At 46.4% G+C, this 22,043-nt stretch overlaps 1 protein-coding gene across 1 annotated transcript in view; it reads right to left on the bottom strand.

Annotated features, from left to right (window-relative positions):
• Nucleotides 1-20,113, bottom strand: part of LOC137430925 (disco-interacting protein 2 homolog C) — a gene marked incomplete in the record, with an annotated part of 587,612 nt that extends 567,499 nt beyond the window's left edge. The window contains 1 exon segment of the mRNA XM_078782629.1: nt 20,001-20,113. Coding sequence (XP_078638755.1) covers nt 20,001-20,085 — 85 coding nt within the window.
• Between the last annotated feature and the right edge of the window lie 1,930 nt (nt 20,114-22,043).

The raw sequence follows: 22,043 nt of genomic DNA, 5'->3' as shown, positions 1-22,043 counted from the left end.
ATCCAGATATATGGATTAATGATACATCACAAAGGAAAATCCCAGAATCCAGATATATGGATTAATGATACATCACAAAGGAAAATCCCAAATATATGGATTAATGATACATCACCAAGGAAAATCCCAAATATATGGATTAATGATACATCACCAAGGAAAATCCCAGAATCCAGATATATGGATTAATGATACATCACAAAGGAAAATCCCAGAATCCAGATATATGGATTAATGATAAATCACAAAGGAAAATCCCAGATATATGGATTAATGATAAATCACCAAGGAAAATCCCAAATATATGGATTAATGATACATCACCAAGGAAAATCCCAGAATCCAGATATATGGATTAATGATACATCACAAAGGAAAATCCCAGAATCCAGATATATGGATTAATGATACATCACAAAGGAAAATCCCAAATATATGGATTAATGATGCATCACAAAGGAAAATCCCAGATATATGGATTAATGATGCATCACAAAGGAAAATCCCAGATATATGGATTAATGATAAATCACAAAGCAAAATCCCAGATATATGGATTAATGATACATCACAAAGGAAAATCCCAGATATATGGATTAATGATACATCACAAAGGAAAATCCCAGATATATGGATTAATGATAAATCACCAAGGAAAATCCCAGATATATGGATTAATGATAAATCACCAAGGAAAATCCCAGAATCCAGATATATGGATTAATGATACATCACAAAGGAAAATCCCAAATATATGGATTAATGATACATCACAAAGGAAAATCCCAGATATATGGATTAATGATACATCACAAAGGAAAATCCCAGATATATGGATTAATGATACATCACAAAGGAAAATCTCAAAGATATATGGATTAATGATACATCACAAAGGAAAATCCCAGATATATGGATTAATGATGCATCACAAAGGAAAATCTCAAAGATATATGGATTAATGATACATCACAAAGGAAAATCCCAGATATATGGATTAATGATGCATCACAAAGGAAAATCCCAGATATATGGATTAATGATGCATCACAAAGGAAAATCTCAAAGATATATGGATTAATGATACATCACAAAGGAAAATCCCAGATATATGGATTAATGATACATCACAAAGGAAAATCCCAGATATATGGATTAATGATAAATCACCAAGGAAAATCCCAGAATCCAGATATATGGATTAATGATACATCACAAAGGAAAATCCCAAATATATGGATTAATGATACATCACAAAGGAAAATCCCAGATATATGGATTAATGATACATCACAAAGGAAAATCCCAGATATATGGATTAATGATACATCACAAAGGAAAATCTCAAAGATATATGGATTAATGATACATCACAAAGGAAAATCCCAGATATATGGATTAATGATGCATCACAAAGGAAAATCTCAAAGATATATGGATTAATGATACATCACAAAGGAAAATCCCAGATATATGGATTAATGATGCATCACAAAGGAAAATCCCAGATATATGGATTAATGATGCATCACAAAGGAAAATCTCAAAGATATATGGATTAATGATACATCACAAAGGAAAATCCCAGATATATGGATTAATGATACATCACAAAGGAAAATCCCAGATATATGGATTAATGATGCATCACAAAGGAAAATCCCAGATATATGGATTAATGATACATCACAAAGGAAAATCCCAGATATATGGATTAATGATACATCACAAAGGAAAATCCCAGATATATGGATTAATGATGCATCACAAAGGAAAATCCCAGATATATGGATTAATGATAAATCACAAAGGAAAATCCCAGATATATGGATTGATGATACATCACAAAGGAAAATCCCAGATATATGGATTAATGATACATCACAAAGGAAAATCCCAGATATATGGATTAATGATAAATCACCAAGAAAAATCCCAGAATCCAGATATATGGATTAATGATACATCACAAAGGAAAATCCCAAATATATGGATTAATGATACATCACAAAGGAAAATCCCAGATATATGGATTAATGATACATCACAAAGGAAAATCTCAAAGATATATGGATTAATGATACATCACAAAGGAAAATCCCAGATATATGGATTAATGATACATCACAAAGGAAAATCCCAGATATATGGATTAATGATACATCACAAAGGAAAATCCCAGATATATGGATTAATGATAAATCACAAAGGAAAATCCCAAATATATGGATTAATGATACATCACAAAGGAAAATCCCAGATATATGGATTAATGATACATCACAAAGGAAAATCCCAGATATATGGATTAATGATACATCACAAAGGAAAATCCCAGATATATGGATTAATGATACATCACAAAGGAAAATCCCAGATATATGGATTAATGATAAATCACAAAGGAAAATCCCAAATATATGGATTAATGATACATCACAAAGGAAAATCCCAGATATATGGATTAATGATACATCACAAAGGAAAATCCCAGATATATGGATTAATGATAAATCACAAAGCAAAATCCCAGATATATGGATTAATGATACATCACAAAGGAAAATCCCAGATATATGGATTAATGATACATCACAAAGGAAAATCTCAAAGATATGGATTAATGATACATCACAAAGGAAAATCCCAGATATATGGATTAATGATACATCACAAAGGAAAATCCCAGATATATGGATTAATGATACATCACAAAGGAAAATCCCAGATATATGGATTAATGATAAATCACAAAGGAAAATCCCAAATATATGGATTAATGATACATCACAAAGGAAAATCCCAGATATATGGATTAATGATAAATCACAAAGCAAAATCCCAGATATATGGATTAATGATACATCACAAAGGAAAATCCCAGATATATGGATTAATGATAAATCACAAAGGAAAATCCCAAATATATGGATTAATGATAAATCACAAAGGAAAATCCCAGATATATGGATTAATGATAAATCACAAAGCAAAATCCCAGATATATGGATTAATGATACATCACAAAGGAAAATCCCAGATATATGGATTAATGATACATCACAAAGGAAAATCCCAGATATATGGATTAATGATAAATCACGAAGGAAAATCCCAGATATATGGATTAATGATACATCACAAAGGAAAATCCCAGATATATGGATTAATGATACATCACAAAGGAAAATCCCAGATATATGGATTAATGATAAATCACAAAGCAAAATCCCAGATATATGGATTAATGATAAATCACAAAGGAAAATCCCAGATATATGGATTAATGATACATCACAAAGGAAAATCCCAGATATATGGATTAATGATAAATCACAAAGCAAAATCCCAGATATATGGATTAATGATACATCACAAAGGAAAATCCCAGATATATGGATTAATGATACATCACAAAGGAAAATCCCAGATATATGGATTAATGATACATCACAAAGGAAAATCCCAGATATATGGATTAATGATACATCACAAAGGAAAATCCCAGATATATGGATTAATGATACATCACAAAGGAAAATCCCAAATATATGGATTAATGATACATCACAAAGGAAAATCTCAAAGATATATGGATTGATGATAAATCACCAAGGAAAATCCCAGATATATGGATTGATGATACATCACAAAGGAAAATCCCAGATATATGGATTAATGATACATCACAAAGGAAAATCCCAGATATATGGATTAATGATACATCACAAAGGAAAATCCCAGATATATGGATTAATGATACATCACAAAGGAAAATCCCAGATATATGGATTCATGATACATCACAAAGGAAAATCCCAAATATATGGATTAATGATACATCACAAAGGAAAATCTCAAAGATATATGGATTGATGATAAATCACCAAGGAAAATCCCAGATATATGGATTGATGATACATCACAAAGGAAAATCCCAGATATATGGATTAATGATACATCACAAAGGAAAATCCCAGATATATGGATTAATGATACATCACAAAGGAAAATCCCAAATATATGGATTAATGATACATCACAAAGGAAAATCCCAGATATATGGATTAATGATACATCACAAAGGAAAATCCCAGATATATGGATTAATGATACATCACAAAGGAAAATCCCAGATATATGGATTAATGATAAATAACAAAGGAAAATCCCAGATATATGGATTAATGATACATCACAAAGGAAAATCCCAGATATATGGATTAATGATACATCACAAAGGAAAATCCCAAATATATTGTTGCGAATATGGAATTTGGCCTCCATATCCGCTTGTAAATATTCCCCTATTTTCTCCAATACTCCCCAACTTTCCCCAATCCCCCATTCCCTAGTCCCATTGCATGTAAATAACAATCAGTAGAGCCGACCTTCCCCTTATTCCCCCATTAAATGTCGTGCCCAGGTCCACCGCACCACACGTAGACAACTTTCGGACATCTTCCTAGTTATTCTTAGTCTATGTCAGTTAAGGCCTCGTTTCCATTAATTATGACTCTTCGTTGCACCAGAATGTGATTATATGGCATCAGTAGTGAGTTTAGGACCTTTCCCATACCTCCTCCCATCTTCTTCCCCGTCTACAACAACAGAGGGGCACGGCGCTGCGCGGGGGGGAGTGTGCGTCCTCCCACCGGCTCGGTTCGCCGCCATCGACGATGCGCTCCAGACGATGCGCTCCAGACCATGCGCTCCACGGGGTTACCACGAAGGGGCTCCTTGTCAGCTCCTCGTCAAGGGCGGAGCCTGGTAAACCCCCCGCACGCACCCAATGAGAAGCAACGTGCCGATTCCACGAGGCGGAGCTAACGAGCCGAGGGCGTGTCACTCCCCGCCGGATATACGCGGCCACGCGCCGGATGTGACGAGAGATGCGCCCCGAGCTGGAGAAAGAAGGACCTGCGAGCGCTGAGAGAGGAAGGCCCGCCTGTGAAAGAACGTCCCCTCCGAGCGCTGTGAAACCTCCCGCATCTCTGGACCGGACCGGGTCGATTCTAACCTTTGAGCACAGGTGCACCTGGAGCCATCGACAACCGCTTACCTGCCATCAACCCCCGTGTGAGTCAGCCTTGTCCCGTTTACCTGTCGTCTGTCCGGGGTTAAGATAAGCTTGTGTCTAAGTGCTTGTCTTTCTATGTTGTACCTCTCGTCCCTGTAATCTGACCTTCCGTAACGAATATAATCTCCTCCGGAGGTCTTGAGAACCGTATCCCTGGTGTCGTCATTTTATAACCCAGCCGGGTGTCTTCTTTTTCTTATTGAGCCAGCGTGGCGCGGCTTCGTCAACGTTCGAGTACAATCGGGTAATTTGTGCGGACACGACGGCCATTCCGCTCGGCCCACCTTAACATCAAAGTCGTGTCTGTAACAATTGGTTGTCAGGAGTTGGATTCGAACCTGGGACTAAATTTATTTAGCCCAAATTTTGGAACACCAATTGTACTATTAGAGTAACAATTGGTGTCGAGGAGTGAGATTCGGACCCGGGACTAAATTAGTTAGGCCCAAATTTTGGGAGGGAAAATCGAGCCGGAGCGCGTACGGCGCTCGACCGAATCGATCCGGAGCGCGGTCCCGCGGTTACGGCGCTCGCCGAAATTATAACGGAAAAAAAAATAAATTTGGATTTGTTTTACGAAACTCGAATTTTGCAAGTCGCGCTATGGCGGATCAAGACGGCTGGGGTCCGGTAGGGGAGAGTGAAGCAGGGTCGGTCCAGGACCAAATTGAGACACGTGAGGAGAGCGAAACAGCGGGGGTAGCAGACGCGCGAAATGGCGCCTCGCACATAGCTACGGCGGCCGCACCCGCTGCACAAGTGGGAGGGATGGCCCAGATGCAGGTCCTCATGGAGCAATTTATGGCGCAAATGCAGGCGTCCCTCAAACTGCAGAGTAACCAATTGGGAAACCGGATGGATGCTCAGAGTGAGCAAATGAGGGTTGATAGTGGGCGATTAGAGGGCCAAATGGGGGTAATGAGGGACGAAGCGAGGGGTACTGGGGAGGAGTTAGACAACGGGATAAAAGAAGTAAAGAATGGGTTAACGGGGGTAGAAAACAGAATGGCCGCTCAAGAGAATCAGATAGAGGGAGTGAAACATGGGTTAACGGGGGTAGAAAACAGAATGGCCGCTCAAGAGAATCAGATAGAGGGAGTGAAACATGGGTTAACGGGGGTAGAAAACAGAATGGCCACTCAAGAGAATCAAATAGAGGGAGTGAAAAATGGGTTAGAGGGGTTAGAAAACAGTATGGAAGGCAAATTGAGGGACATGAGGGACCAAGCAGAAAGGGAAGTTAAACAAATGGAGCAGCAGATAGAGGGGGTCAGAATGGGGGTAGAAACCAAACTGGATGCTCACAGGGAGGAAATGGAGCAGATGAGGGTGGCATCTGGGCAGGAGATGCAAGTGATGGGAGAGGAGATCAGAGGAGGAGTGAGTGAGGAGGTCGGAGGAGTGCGCGAGGAGGTGAGGCACTGTAAGGAGCACATGGAGAAGGAGGTGAGAAAGGGGACTGTAAAGTTACAAGGGGGCATAGAGGACCTGACGCAGGAGGTGGAGCAGCTGACGGTGGGACAGACGGAGTTAGTGGAGCAGGTTCAAAGGAACACTGCGGTATTAGGAGGTTTAAAAGCGACACAAAACGACATAAAAAACGACTTGATAGCGACAAAGAGGCAGTGTCAGACGGTACGTGAGGGACTGACAACGAGGTTGGACGAGGTGATAGAGGTAATGGAGACGAAGGACCGGCAGGTGAGGACGCACCTGGAAACGGTCAAGGTAGCCTTAGAGGATGAGCTTGAGGAGACGTACCGGGGAATAAAAGAGGTGAAGCACAAATTAGAAGAAGTGGAAGAAGGGATGAGCGAAATTAAGAAGCGACGGAGAGGGGATAAGAAAGAGATAAAAGAGGAGATAAAAGAATTGGTCCAAAGTCTGTGTTTGGATCGTGATGATGTGCTCATTAACCGGATGAGGGATTCGCAGGTGATGGAGGAGAAGCGAAGAGGAAGAGGACCCGGTGTAAGTGGTGACCAATATGGTCGTGCGTATGATGCGCCAGGGGATTTAAGAAGCTTGGGGGTCGAGATAGACCCGGGTGTTCGTGAGAGGCCGTTGGTGAAGTGTGCGACAGGTCTGGTGTGCGAAAGAGGAGGTGTGCGAGAAAGTCCGACTCTGGGGTGTGTGAGGAAAAAGTGTGTGCCAAGGAGTGAGGGTGCTGGCGAGAGTGAGTCGGTCGTAGCGCGTGTGCGAGGGAGCACATGGAAGCGTGGTGGGGTGAGTGTTACAGAGGGTGTGACGGGAGAGTGTGCGCAGGAGTGTGCGCGAGAAAGGTGTGTGACGGACAGGTGCATGGGGAAAGAGTGCGCTGTCAAGAGTAAGGGTGAGTGCGCTGTCAAGAATGGAGGTGAGAGTAGTGAGAGTGACAAGGAGAGTGAGTTGGGTGTGACAGGTGAGCGAGGATGTACACCTGGGATGGAAGGATGCACACCTGGAATGGTAGAGCGTGAGTGGGAATGCACGCTGGAGTTGGTGATGAGGCACGTGGTTGGGTGTGCGAATGAGGGCACACCTGTGATTGTCACAGAGGAGGTGACCGAGGAGGGGGTGCGAAGCGGTGTATTGGTGAGGTGTGCGAGCAACGAATGTGTGCCAAAGTGTTCGGTGGTCAGGTGTGTGACCAAGGCTGTGAGTGGAATGGGTGTACCTGGGTGTGTAAGGAAAGGTACGAGGAGCATGGGCACGGCTGGATGTGTGAGCAAAGAACGGGCTGCGGGGTGTAAGCGTCCAGGTGAAGCATCGACGTTAGACGGGATAGAGTTTAGAACGACTTATAGCCGAATCGGGCCCTCGGTGCGTGCTGGGCCTCGCTTTGAACGGCCGCGTCCGTGCTCCACTAGGCGGAGCTGGCAGCCCGATAGAAAGGGTCGTCATGGCGACCACTTTTTGGTGAGACGTGCCGGCAGGTCTAGATCGGGGCATTGGATGGCTCCACGCCGAGGTGGTGTGTGGGATCTCGGCACGGGTAAGCCCCCGTCCCTGCACCGAGTGCCGGACGCATCCAGCCGCTGGCACAAAACAACCAGCATCCATTGCTTGGCTTTACGAAGCCGGGCTTTGGACAGGGATTGGCGCACCGAGAGGTATTAGTGAGTAGATTGGGTGATGAGGTTAGTGTTTTGGACCCAAAATTGGAGAAAAACAAAATTTGATGATTGGCAGTAGTGATTGGCAGATGATGAGTAGTGATTGGCAAATTTTTGATTTATTGAAATTTGATGTGCAAAATTGGTAGTGAGAGACCCCCGATGTGGTGGGATGGCAAATCCACCATCCTTCCCATGAGGGGGCAAAGGAGCACTAGATTATGGGGTGTATGGCAGTGAAAACTAGCCCGGGTGGGTTAGGTTATATTGTAGGGATCTAGAAGAGATTGACATTAGGTAACGTTAAGTTTAGTTAGTGACTGATACCTGTAGTGGGGACGCAGGTAGTTTAGAGTGGATGATAATGACGAGGGAGCGCAATAGTTTAAAGGGACGACTGGGAAGCGCAAGTTTCAGAAGGGAGTAGTTAGCTGAGATGATGCCGTGTGTGTGAGAATTGGACAGGTGTGTGGAGCAGTGTATGAGTAGTGAGTGTGTGGATCAGCGCGAATGCGCTTGGGGAGAGAAGGGTGCAGGTGGCACCAGGTGTGAGAGCACAGGTGTGCAGGTACAGGTGTGTGGAGAGAGTTGGAGTGAGTGGTACGGAGTGGTGTGCATGGTGCGAAGGTGTGGATGGGGGAAGAGTGGACCCCTTTCACGAGTACCCGGGGCGGGTAGTGTAAGTGTTAGGTAGAGGGTGCAGGTAAATTGTGGTTGGATATTGGCATTTGTGGTGCGGTTGCAGAATGGTGTTGTGAATGGGTGCATTAGTGTTGTGGAAATGGCGGGGCGTGTAGCCTGTTAGTGTGTGTAGTTGGTTGGGCACTCCACCACTGTGAGGATGTCGGCCAGGTGAGGCCGCAGGTGGGCTCTGGGAGCCGGTAGAGTTGTGGATGGGGCCCGAGGATCCGGAGGATGGACCCGGGTAGCCCAGTGCCAGAGAGGGCACCGAGTGGGGAGAGTGCCAGAGAGGGCACCGAGTGGGGAGAGTGCCAGAGGGCCTTCCCCTGGTAGTTAGGTTAGGGTAAGGAGCAGGTAAGCTCGGAGGCAACTGCAGTGGTGGAGGTGTGCAGGTGGGTAGACCCACTGGGAGAGGTACACGTCGCAGCCCAGAAATTGTACGAGGGCACCGGGAGATGAATCGGGGGAGTGAGACCCCAAATTGAAAAGCACCACAGTTTGGCCAATGGGAATTGGTTTTTAGAACCCATAGTGTAAGAGGGCCAATGGTTTGGCCGGAGAAAGACCCCGGGTAGTGTAAAGTTGTTAAAGTCATGTAGGAAATAGTTAGGATTGATGAACCTGTCGCACCATACGCAGCCACTTACCTGTGGTGATGATGATGACTCCACACCTGTGTTTTCTTTGTTTTGTTGCAGGAAATGAGATTGCTGTGAGGATTTGTGAGACGCATCACGACGTGGATGAGACATTGGGGTGATTCCATCTCTCCCTCCCTAGGAGGGACTGATGTTGAATTGGTAATGGCAAATTTTGATGTTGAGTTGAAAATGGCAAATTTTGAGGAGAGTTGAAAATGGCAAATTTGATTGGTTAGGAGGGAGAGAAGACGAATTTGGTTTATGGGAGGAACGGGGAAGACAGTAGGGATGTTTGTTGATTTGTAAAGTAGATGTTTATGGGTAGTGTTGTGTTTTGTGGATACAGTAAGGGGTAAGGGAGGGGCCATGTAGGTTACCTGGTGGGGGGGGGGGGCGTACGATAGGAACGTACCTGTCTCACCTGGTTCCCATGTGCCCCCAGTGTGCATCACCTTACATTGCGTGCACTTTTGCGCCCTTACCACCTTACTCACTTGTCTGCTTCTTTTGTCTCCCACCTCCGAGGATCTGGCTTTGGGGTAGAGAGAGAGGAGAGAGAGGTGCTGGCTGCGCAGTTGTGGGCCTGCACTTTCGCTGTTTGCTGCCGGGATCGATACACCATATGGACCGCAATGTTTGTGGCCACCCACAATGGACCGCAGTTCGTTTGCGGCCAAGCACCACCCGGGGATGGACCTATGGGTCAACGTGGCACCTATGCCATACAGGTGAACCACTTTTAGTTAACACCAAGTGCACCACAAGAAGAGCAAGAGACACCTGCAGGGTTAGGGGTTGTCGAATTTATTTTTATTCCAATGAACAATGGTGACTGCACCGATTGGTGGTGGGGTGGTGCTTTTGATGCTGGGAAAGGGTGCTCTGCACGTTATTAAAGGCCGTCGGCCACAGAGCACTCGTGGGTTGGTGTATCGATGTTGGCAAGCACGCTCTCTCTATGCATAACATCTGCATGTGTTCCTCCAAAAACAGGTCCTGGATCGTAGTGTAAATAGCAGCGTAGTCTTGTAAATAATGCTCCCTACCGGCTGTATGTGTAGTTTGAGAATTCTTTCCGGATTCGGTTATCCTGTGGGTGTGTTTCTGTGAGGAGAAGGGTGCAACGTCGCAGGGGGACATATTTACTCATTCGTGAATATCTGTAAAACTGTCGCACTCAGGGTAGAGTTAATAGTAGAGGGAACTACATTGCGTGCCACACTAAAGTAGGTAAAAATTTATCGGGTCGGGACGCCCCGAGGGTAGAGAAGGGTGCAATGTTGCGAATATGGAATTTGGCCTCCATATCCGCTTGTAAATATTCCCCTATTTTCTCCAATACTCCCCAACTTTCCCCAATCCCCCATTCCCTAGTCCCATTGCATGTAAATAACAATCAGTAGAGCCGACCTTCCCCTTATTCCCCCATTAAATGTCGTGCCCAGGTCCACCGCACCACACGTAGACAACTTTCGGACATCTTCCTAGTTATTCTTAGTCTATGTCAGTTAAGGCCTCGTTTCCATTAATTATGACTTCGTTGCACCAGAATGTGATTATATGGCATCAGTAGTGAGTTTAGGACCTTTCCCATACCTCCTCCCATCTTCTTCCCCGTCTACAACAACAGAGGGGCACGGCGCTGCGCGGGGGGGAGTGTGCGTCCTCCCACCGGCTCGGTTCGCCGCCATCGACGATGCGCTCCAGACGATGCGCTCCAGACCATGCGCTCCACGGGGTTACCACGAAGGGGCTCCTTGTCAGCTCCTCGTCAAGGGCGGAGCCTGGTAAACCCCCCGCACGCACCCAATGAGAAGCAACGTGCCGATTCCACGAGGCGGAGCTAACGAGCCGAGGGCGTGTCACTCCCCGCCGGATATACGCGGCCACGCGCCGGATGTGACGAGAGATGCGCCCCGAGCTGGAGAAAGAAGGACCTGCGAGCGCTGAGAGAGGAAGGCCCGCCTGTGAAAGAACGTCCCCTCCGAGCGCTGTGAAACCTCCCGCATCTCTGGACCGGACCGGGTCGATTCTAACCTTTGAGCACAGGTGCACCTGGAGCCATCGACAACCGCTTACCTGCCATCAACCCCCGTGTGAGTCAGCCTTGTCCCGTTTACCTGTCGTCTGTCCGGGGTTAAGATAAGCTTGTGTCTAAGTGCTTGTCTTTCTATGTTGTACCTCTCGTCCCTGTAATCTGACCTTCCGTAACGAATATAATCTCCTCCGGAGGTCTTGAGAACCGTATCCCTGGTGTCGTCATTTTATAACCCAGCCGGGTGTCTTCTTTTTCTTATTGAGCCAGCGTGGCGCGGCTTCGTCAACGTTCGAGTACAATCGGGTAATTTGTGCGGACACGACGGCCATTCCGCTCGGCCCACCTTAACATCAAAGTCGTGTCTGTAACAATATGGATTAATGATACATCACAAAGGAAAATCCCAAATTTATGGATTAATGATACATCACAAAGGAAAATCCCAAATATATGGATTAATGATACATCACAAAGGAAAATCCCAGATATATGGATTAATGATACATCACAAAGGAAAATCCCAAATATATGGATTAATGATACATCACAAAGGAAAATTCCAAATATATGGATTAATGATACATCACAAAGGAAAATCTGAAAGATATATGGATTGATGATAAATCACGAAGGAAAATCCCAGATATATGGATTAATGATACATCACAAAGGAAAATCCCAGATATATGGATTAATGATACATCACAAAGGAAAAATCCCAGATATATGGATTAATGATACATCACAAAGGAAAATCCCAGATATATGGATTAATGATACATCACAAAGGAAAATCCCAGATATATGGATTAATGATACATCACAAAGGAAAATCCCAGATATATGGATTAATGATACATCACAAAGGAAAATCCAAGATATATGGATTAATGATACATCACAAAGGAAAAATCCCAGATATATGGATTAATGACAAAAGAAAAATCCCAAAGATATATGGATTATTGATAAATCACCAGAGAAATACTAAAGATATATGGATCAATGAGATATAACCAAGGAAAATCTCAAAGATGCATGGATTGATGATAAATCACCAAGGAAATTCCCAAATATATATGCATTGATTATAAATCACCAGGGAAATACTAAAGACATATGGATTAATGAGATGTCACCAATGAAAATCCCAAAGATACATGGATTGATGATAAATCACCAAGGAAATTCCCAAATATATATGCATCGATTATAAATCACCAGGGAAATACTAAAGACATATGGATTAATGAGATGTCACCAATGAAAATCTCAAAGATACATGGATTGATGATAAATCACCAAGGAAATTCCCAAATATATATGCATCGATTTATAAATCACCAGGGAAATACTAAAGACATATGGATTAATGAGATGTCACCAATGAAAATCCCAAAGATACATGGATTGATGATAAATCACCAAGGAAATTCCCAAATATATATGCATTGATTATAAATCACCAGGGAAATACTAAAGACATATGGATTAATGATAAATCTCCAAGGAAAATGCCAAAGATATCTGAATTCAAGAGATATCTCCAAGGAAAATGCCAAAGATAAATGGATCAATGATAAATCACCAAGAAAATACTAAAGCTATTTGGATTAATGATAATAGTCACCTCCTTTGTAATATATAAATTCCTGTCTCCTTCAGCCGCTCTTCTTAGTCAAAATAAAGACCAATTACTGCACTATAGTTACAAGAAGGAAGCCGCACATTAACAATACATACATACACAAATATACACACACACATATATATACTGTTGCGGTTTTGGGAAACAACTAAAAAATAATGGTAACCACCATACAGGTCCCTTAGAATAATTATTTCATAGCAGACCATTATCTTAGTCCCTTTCCCTTATGTCAGGTTAGTATGTCTTTATGTATTGGGGAAAGGAAAGACAGGTCCTCCTCTCATAAGGGGTAATTTATCAGGCAATGGACCAGGCTCCAAGGCACACCTTGGTGTCCAGGTTCAGAAACCCACCAATCAGGTCGTGAATCATTTTGGGGGACCTTGTGGGGCGGAGTAACTGACTCCACAAATAGGGAGCCAGGACACCTCCAATATCCCACCCACCCTCAGAGAGGGTGAACAAAGGGAGATTTCAAGACTGATTCACTCTCTGGCCGGTCTTTCTGCTGGGTTCACTGAGCACGTGTGCTCCACTCTTGGGGCCTGGATTGTGGACCTAGCACGTGTGCTCCTCTTGGTCTGGGTCACTCTGCGGTGCTGACGATCGGCCTCACTCTGCCTGTCCGTGCTGGGATCTTCATTACCTGTCCGTACTGCTCAGTGGCGACAACGAGACGGGAGGATGGGCGGGGGGCGTCGCGAGGAGGCATCCGGAGCATCGTAGCCTTTGTGCTATCAGGTTCCCTTCGTTTGTCCGTTCCCCTTCCCTCCCCCTCGAAGGTGTGCTGGGCCCATGTGGTGTTTATTCGTAGTGATCGTAATAAGGCATAGAATAAGCTAATCCTGCTTCTCATCCGTTTTTCTTGCCAATTGAATAATTACATAGTAAATATCTGTAATAAATCAAATTGTTAAACGTTTCCTTTCTCTCTGTGCGTGAAAGTCTTTTCCTTCATTGATCCATTGATCCGCCATTGCCCAGGTTAACATCGGCTGTAACGACATTACCATTACTCCGGCGATTACCAACGGTTTTCACTCGGCCATCTAAATTGATGTACCACCGGAGGGTGCGGTGCGTTCCCCGATTGGGACAGTCAGGTGGTACAGGTAAGCCATCGCGTTAAGGACAAATCGACGTTCGTAGTTGCCGATTCGCAACCTGCTACACACGAAGTTATTCGTGCGTGGCAACCGCAGGTTCCGTAAGTTCGGGAGGGAACGGAGGTTAACCCCCTCGTAGTAAACCCGAACCCAAGGCCATAACATATTCGGTGTTCAGGAGCACGATTCCTGTCCCAGCACCATAACACATTGGTGCCGGAAATGGGATTCAGCTCCGGCCACCAAAACAATACATACACATATACGTACATGCATTATGTATACTAGGGCATTGCCCGTACTATATCTATATCTAAAATTATATCCCCCCCCTCTATTTACATGAAATGGTTTGGTCCAAAGCGAACGGCTTGCGAGTACGGTGACAATCCCCCCCCTCTATTTACATGCAATGGTTTGGTCCAAAGCGAACGGCTTCCGGAGTTTGGTAAAGAAATCGCCATCGCGTGCACAAACGCGCAGGAAAGCGAATGAATCGCAAATTCGGTTTTATTAGTTTTAAAACATAGTTTAACGCCAACATAGTTTGCAAACGTGAAATAAATGAATACGCTCTCAAATGTGCCATCCGAGGCAGAGTGTGTCCTCCACGTTCGGCACACGCGATCGTTCGCTGCTCTCTGATTGGTTGAATCGTTTTTTGGACATAGCTCGGTAAGTAATTGTCCGATTAATATGAAACCTTGAAAAGGCACATCCTCGGGTCCCCAGCAATATACCTGGCAAGTTAAAAGTATATCGGACCCGTGGTTGTCGAGAAACAGCGGTCACAGACAAACAAACGTACAGACGTACAAACGTACAGACGTACAGAGATTACTGGAATTATAGATAGATGAGTGCATATAGCCATATACATGCACTCAATAATCACCAATAAACTCCAATACATTCAGAACTCCGCTGTCTTTCCTTTCCCCACCCACACATTACTGATACACCTCTTCACACAATCATCCCATCTCAACCAGTCTACCACTTTTCCTCCAACCTTGTTCTCTCAAACACTCCCCTCTCTTCCCCATCTGCATCAAATGTCCAGCCCATCTCAGCTGGCATTTCTCCAATCTCCTCTCTCAGTTCAACCATTCTCCTTCTATCCACCCTCTTCACTCCCGCAATCCTCCTGACGCATTTATTCTTGCAAACCTGAAGCCTGTTGTCGTCTCTCAGTGCCACCATCTGAGACAGTAAAGGTCGGCCGACGTTATACTCGACAACATAACCTTTTCTTTCAATCTCTTTTCAAAATCTTTGTCTGCCATTATGTGGGATTTCAATGTATTTCTTTTAAACACGTATTCCTTTGCGAGTTAAAGATCTACTGTGCCAGGTAGGAAGAGGGATTGAGGCAGTGCTTTGTTCTTGGTCATGGTAGCTGTTGAGGTAATCTGTTAGGCAAACTGTAAACTTGGGTGCTTGACATCATCTTGCACGTACAGTTGACTCCCTTTTCTTTCTCATGGCTCGTTTTCCGCTTGTGGCTGGCCTCCTTGAACCACTCCTTATCTCCTTGCTTTTGGGTGTTTTTTCGGCTCATAGGCCGCTCTTTGAATTACTATAAATACGGCACACTTGTTGATTGCTCTCCTGAGAGATCTGCGAGGGTTTACATACGTAACAATGGCTTGCTTAAATGTTTTCTCTCCCTGTGCACGTACTTCAATAAATTTATCTGTAAGAGTCTGAAGGTGTTGATGATCCAGTCCAGTACGAGTGACCCCTACAATTACACCCTCCACCCTCCTCCATACATTCTCACCCACCTGATTCATCCTGCACGCCTCTGCCTCTGACTTACCACCCTGTGTTCAATGCCCCCCCCCCCCACCACGCCCCCCCCCCCCCACACTCAAACCTATTCTTCCCCTGTATGATCTCCTTCCTCTCTCTCACCTGATATTCATTTCTTTTCTATGCTGCCCGACCCACATCACCTCTTTCCTACCATTTCTAAACCCCTGCTACTCTTCTCTTCCTTATTCTCCTGTCCAGAACCCTCTCCAGCACCTTCATGACATGGAGTGTAACCAAGGTGGGTAATACCCCTGTACTTCCCCAGATCTTGAGCATCCACCTTCCACATTGGCACAATTAACACTTTCTTACAATCCTCTGGCATTAAATCCTCTCATACATGCATTTAACAACCTCTTCGTCCAAAAGACTCCAACTTCTCACGCTGCAATTATCATCTCTGTACACACCTCATACTTGCCTGGCGTCCTTCACTTTTTCAACCACTTCAATGCCGTCCACACTTCCTCGATCTCTACCAACTACACTTTCCCCTCCACATAACTCAGTAGCTCCATCTCCTTCCTGGTTCAACAGCTCTTTGAAATATGACTCCCACCCACACCTTCAATACTGTGTCCCTCTCTGCCACTAGCCCACTGCCCCCATCCTTAATCACCATCCCACTCTTCATGTCCTTGCTGCCCTCATCCCCATCATGAGCCAATTCCTAGATCATCTCCCTCCCAACATTCTCTTCCAAATTGTTGTACTACACCTCTTCCATTTCATTCCTTACCTTATCTACAACTCTTCTTGCACTTTTCTTATTCTGGCCATACAGGTACAGCAACCACACATCCGGCTGCCTCCCTCTATTCTTGATAGTCTCTCTCCTCTTCCAAACCTCCCTCTTTTCACCAACTGCCTTTGCTACTTCCTCCGTCCACCATACCTTGTTTATATCCCTCGATGCTCCTTTTCCTGCCGTCCTTCCACACAACACTTCTGTAATTCCTCTAAACACGCTTGTACTTCCACTCCTCCAAACCTTCCGCTTTTTCGCCAAGTTGCTCATACCTGGCCCTCACCCTGTCCTTGCACTATACTGGGATGTTTCACCTACACTTCCCCCAGCTAATAACCTTCTGACCCCCACACTCATCCTCTTGCCATTTCTTCATCAGTTTCACAAATACCACAGGCCTGTACTGGGTGGTAGGTAACATGCTCTCCTGCTACTGCCTTGCAATCCTTAACCCTCCACAAATGTTGCTTCCTTCCTACCACCAAATCCTATTCTGTTCTATGCTGTCCATACCTATAGGTAATCTTGTGGCTTTCCCACTTTTGAAAGAATGAACCAGCTATGGCCATCCCATTCCTTGCTACCAGCTCCACGAGCTCTTGACCCTCTCTATTCCTTGTTCCCCAAACAAATTTACCAACAAATTCCTCTTTGCTCGGCTCTGCTACTCCACCATCCGCATTAAAGTCTCCTGTAATGCACAGCATCGCCTCAATCTCATCCATTCCCATCATCCACTCCAGTGCGTCACTGAATTCCTGCTTCTCCACCCCAGTCCTTCCCATTTGTGGCTCACATACGGACATAATACACATCATTTGCCTCTACATCACCACCCATGCCATAATGATCTGTCCCTTCCATCTTTCCACTCTGACCACATGCTTGCTGATCTCTTCCGATACTATTATTCCCACACCATTACTCATTCCATCCCCACCCGCATGCACCAGCTTGTATCCTCCGACCAACCTCCTCACCCTGTCTCCTTTCCATCTGGTCTCCTGTACACACAACACTTCCAAGCTACTTCTCTGGATCATCTCCCAACCTCAAAACCCTTCTTCCCCCATTGATCGCACATTCAACAACCTAGCCGAACCTTGCTTCTGAACCACAGCCGTGGCAGATATAGTACCATCTTGATTAGTTTGGGACACTCAGGTCATCAATCAGCTGTACTTCCCTGGTTGACCTGCTGGACCTCTTACCCTAGGCTGGTATTATAATCCTGTGTGTGAATATAAATCCCCAAATAATGAAGCCGATTGTGAAGGCCAAGGATCTATGGAATACCACACTAATCCTGTAGAACTCTGAAGGAAAGGTTGAAATACAAGGAGTAAAGATATGACACGGGATCTTCCAAGGAGACAGCCCTTCTCTCCTGGTTTTCCTGGACTTGGACCCACCAAGGAACCTCATTAATGAGAAAGGACACAGATACACCCTAACATCCAATAAAAAAAACGTCTAACGAAACAGGAAATTTGACGCATCTACTGTACATGGAGCATTTAAAATAAAACTCTTTGCACCAAACGACAGGAAATTGGCAGAACATCTGAAATTAGTGAAACGGTTCTCGGATGATATCCAAATGGAATTTTGCAGAGATAAGTGTGCCAAGTGCACATTCGTGCAAGGCAGACCAAAAAAAAACAGACAACATTAAAATTGACCTAGATACAACGATGCAGGAGTGGACGAGGGCTGCCAAATTTGTCAAAAAAAAAAATGCATGAAACAATTACCAAACAATACCTGCATAGATTGACGCTGATCCTGAAAACATGTCTCACCCCAAGAAACAAAATTAAAGCCATAAACCAAGTATAGCAATACCAGTGTTCCAGTACAGATGCAGAATAGTAACCTGGTCACAAGTGGATATCAAAAAACTAGATATAAAAACAAGGAAACCGGAGCAGGGGTGGACACTTCGGAGTCCTGGGAGGACTCCGTTCCACCTTCTACAACCCAAATTATAGAGATAACCAACGAGACACACAAACAAACACACACACAAACAAACACACAAACACACACATGGGGCAGGAGAGACAGACAGACATTCACATATACACGTAGGGCAGGAGAGACAGACAGACATTCACATATACACGTAGGGCAGGAGAGACAGACATTCACTCACATATACACACATGGGGTAGGAGAGACAGACAGACATTCACATATACACGTAGGACAGGAGAGACAGACAGACATTCACATATACACGTAGGACAGGAGAGACAGACATTCACTCACATATACACACATGGGGTAGGAGAGACAGACAGACATTCACATATACACGTAGGGCAGGAGAGACAGACATTCACTCACATATACACACATGGGGTAGGAGAGACAGACAGACATTCACATATACACGTGGGACAGGACAGACAGACAGACATTCACATATACATGTAGGGCAGGAGAGACAGACATTCACTCACATATACACACATGGGGTAGGAGAGACAGACAGACATTCACATACACACATGGGGTAGGAGAGACAGACCGACATTCACATACACACATGGGGTAGGAGAGACAGACATTCACATACACACATGGGGTAGGAGAGACAGACCGACATTCACACATACACACATGGGGTAGGAGACAGACAGACATTCACACATACACATGGGGCAGGAAAGACACATACATTCACACATACACATGTGGGGAAGGAGAGACAGCAAGACACTCATACACATATACACAGACGCACACAGACAGACACAAACACGAACACAAACACAGACAGACAGAGGCAGGAGACAGGTGGGAGGGAGAAGGGATGGGGAGGGAGAGATCGGGGAATGGATGTTTAAGAAACAAAAACAACATGACCAGGTTTGGATTCACGTACAATCTAGATCGACACTTACAGCGCACAAATCACCGAATACATGTACACCCACAATCGGCAAGGAAATGACGCATCAAGGACGACAGTGCGTTCAAATGCCCATCCGAGCACACAAGACCTCCCGCAGCTCTCACACCTCCCGCAGCCTCAGCTGGATCTCGGACACCACGGAAACGGCTCCGCCTTTGAATAAAAGCACCACGTCAGCACCGCGTACTCCGCACACAATATCATGCCGATCACGTTCCGCACCTTCAGAGAGTTCCAGCTCCAGCTCGGCAAGCTTGGCCCGTACATCTAGCGGTAGCGGCACGACGTCCACACTCCTCTCCGCCATGGCCGGACGCAGAGACGTTGCACGACTAAAGGGCGGAGATATCTCTTCAGTCGTTTCCAGTCAATCTCTTTCAGCAGCTCCTCCCACCAACCATCCTTCACCCGCCCCGCCACAACACTCAATCTCCTTCATCAGCTCCTCCCACTATCCCTCCCTCAGCCGCCCCGCCCCTACACTCAATCTCTTTAAGCAGCTCCTCCCTCTTTCCTCTGCCCCGCCCCTCACTACTCATCCTTCAACAGCTCCTCCCACTATTTCTCCTTCACCCACCCCTCCCAGTTTTCGTCTTTGCCCGCCCATCCCACGGATCCTTCTTCACTAGAACAGCCTCACTCCGCCCTTCTACTTTCCTTCATTCCCCACAGCACATTTAAACCATGGGCCAATATAATTATGTTACCAGGACCAATTGGGAGGAATAATCCAAATACTATTTTTCAAGTATTATTATATCCCAAGTTTACATTTTCACACAATGGACATTCTAATGTATTAAAGCGCGGCGTTACGCGCGCTGCTTGTGAGCAAGGAGGAAGCGGACAAGCGGTAACATATAAACGTCTTTATTGTAAGACTACACTGTAACACTGAACTCCTCCGGGCTGGTCGCCCGGTGTATATCATGAGGCCACGCCTACCCCTCGGGCGTGGCCACCGCCCACTTGGTGCGTGGAATGATGTCACCACGCCAGTGGGCTTTTGTGTCCGCCACACGCGCCCCCCCAGAATTCCCGCGCACCTGGAGGGCCAGTTTGCGGGGCAGACGAATGACCCGGCCGAAGCGCCCCCTGGCGATCGGCGGCGTCCGGGGTGCAGGGATACCAGGTGGGATGCCCCTGGCTGCCCCTGGGATGGGTGCAGGACCGGGGGGCGCCGTGGCGGCGGGGCTGGGCGGTGCCGGGGGTCCGCCCGCAGGAGGGCGGCCCCGACATGGGGGTCGGGCCACTGGCGGTGGATGGTCCACATCGAGGTGGGCCGGCTTGAGGCGGTCTACCGAAACGCGGTCAGGAGTACCGCCGATGTCCAGGGTGAAGTGCTTCGCCCCGGTCTCCAGCACGCGGAAAGGCCCGTCGTACGGGGGCCGCAGTGGTGTCCGATGGGCATCGTGGCGGACGAAGACGTACTCCGCCGTGCGAAGCTCCGGGGCGACGTGCGTCGGTGGGCGCCCGTGGCATGCCGTTGGCACCGGGGCGAACCTCTGGGCGGTCTCTTGCAGAGCGGAGCGCTGCTGTGCCGCGGACCATGGTGCCGTGGAGTCGGGGAGGAACTCGCCCGGCACCCGCAGCGGTTGCCCGAAGACCAACTCCGCCGCGGATGCGCGCAGGTCCTCCTTGGGCGCCGTCCGGAGGCCCAGCAGGACCCAGGGGAGCCTGTCGACCCAGCCGCCGTCGCGGAGGGTGGCCCGGAGCGCGGCCTTCAATGAGCGGTGAAATCGCTCACACAGGCCGTTAGCCTGGGGGTGGTAGGCCGTGGTTCGGTGCAGCCGGACCCCGAGCCCCTGCGCAACCGCCCCCCAGAGCTCCGAGGTGAACTGGGGGCCGCGGTCGGATGAGATGTCTGAGGGGGCGCCGAACCGGGCGACCCAGGTGGCGATGAAAGCCTGCGCGACATCGGCCGCCGTTGTCGACGCCAAGGGCACGGCCTCCGGCCACCGGGTGGTGCGGTCCACCATGGTGAGGACGTAGGTGAAACCCCGCGAGGGGGGCAGAGGTCCCACCAGGTCCACGTGGACGTGGTCAAACCGGCGTTCCGGCACCGTGAACAGGGCCAACGGGGCCTGGGTGTGCCGGTGCACCTTGGCGCGCTGGCACGCGAGGCACGTCCTGGCCCAGCCGCGGACGGCCTTCCGGAGGCCATGCCAGACGAACTTTTCGGCGATCAGCCTTTGGGAGGCCCTCGCGCCCGGGTGGGACAGGCCGTGGATGGCGTCAAACACCTGGCGCTGCCAGCCCGCGGGC

The sequence above is a fragment of the Myxine glutinosa genome, chromosome 7 (genome assembly GCF_964187855.1).
Source record: "Myxine glutinosa chromosome 7, kmMyxGlut1.1, whole genome shotgun sequence".
In the NCBI taxonomy this organism is placed as follows: Eukaryota; Metazoa; Chordata; class Myxini; order Myxiniformes; family Myxinidae; genus Myxine; species Myxine glutinosa.
This window is presented reverse-complemented; position numbering and strand designations above follow the sequence as displayed.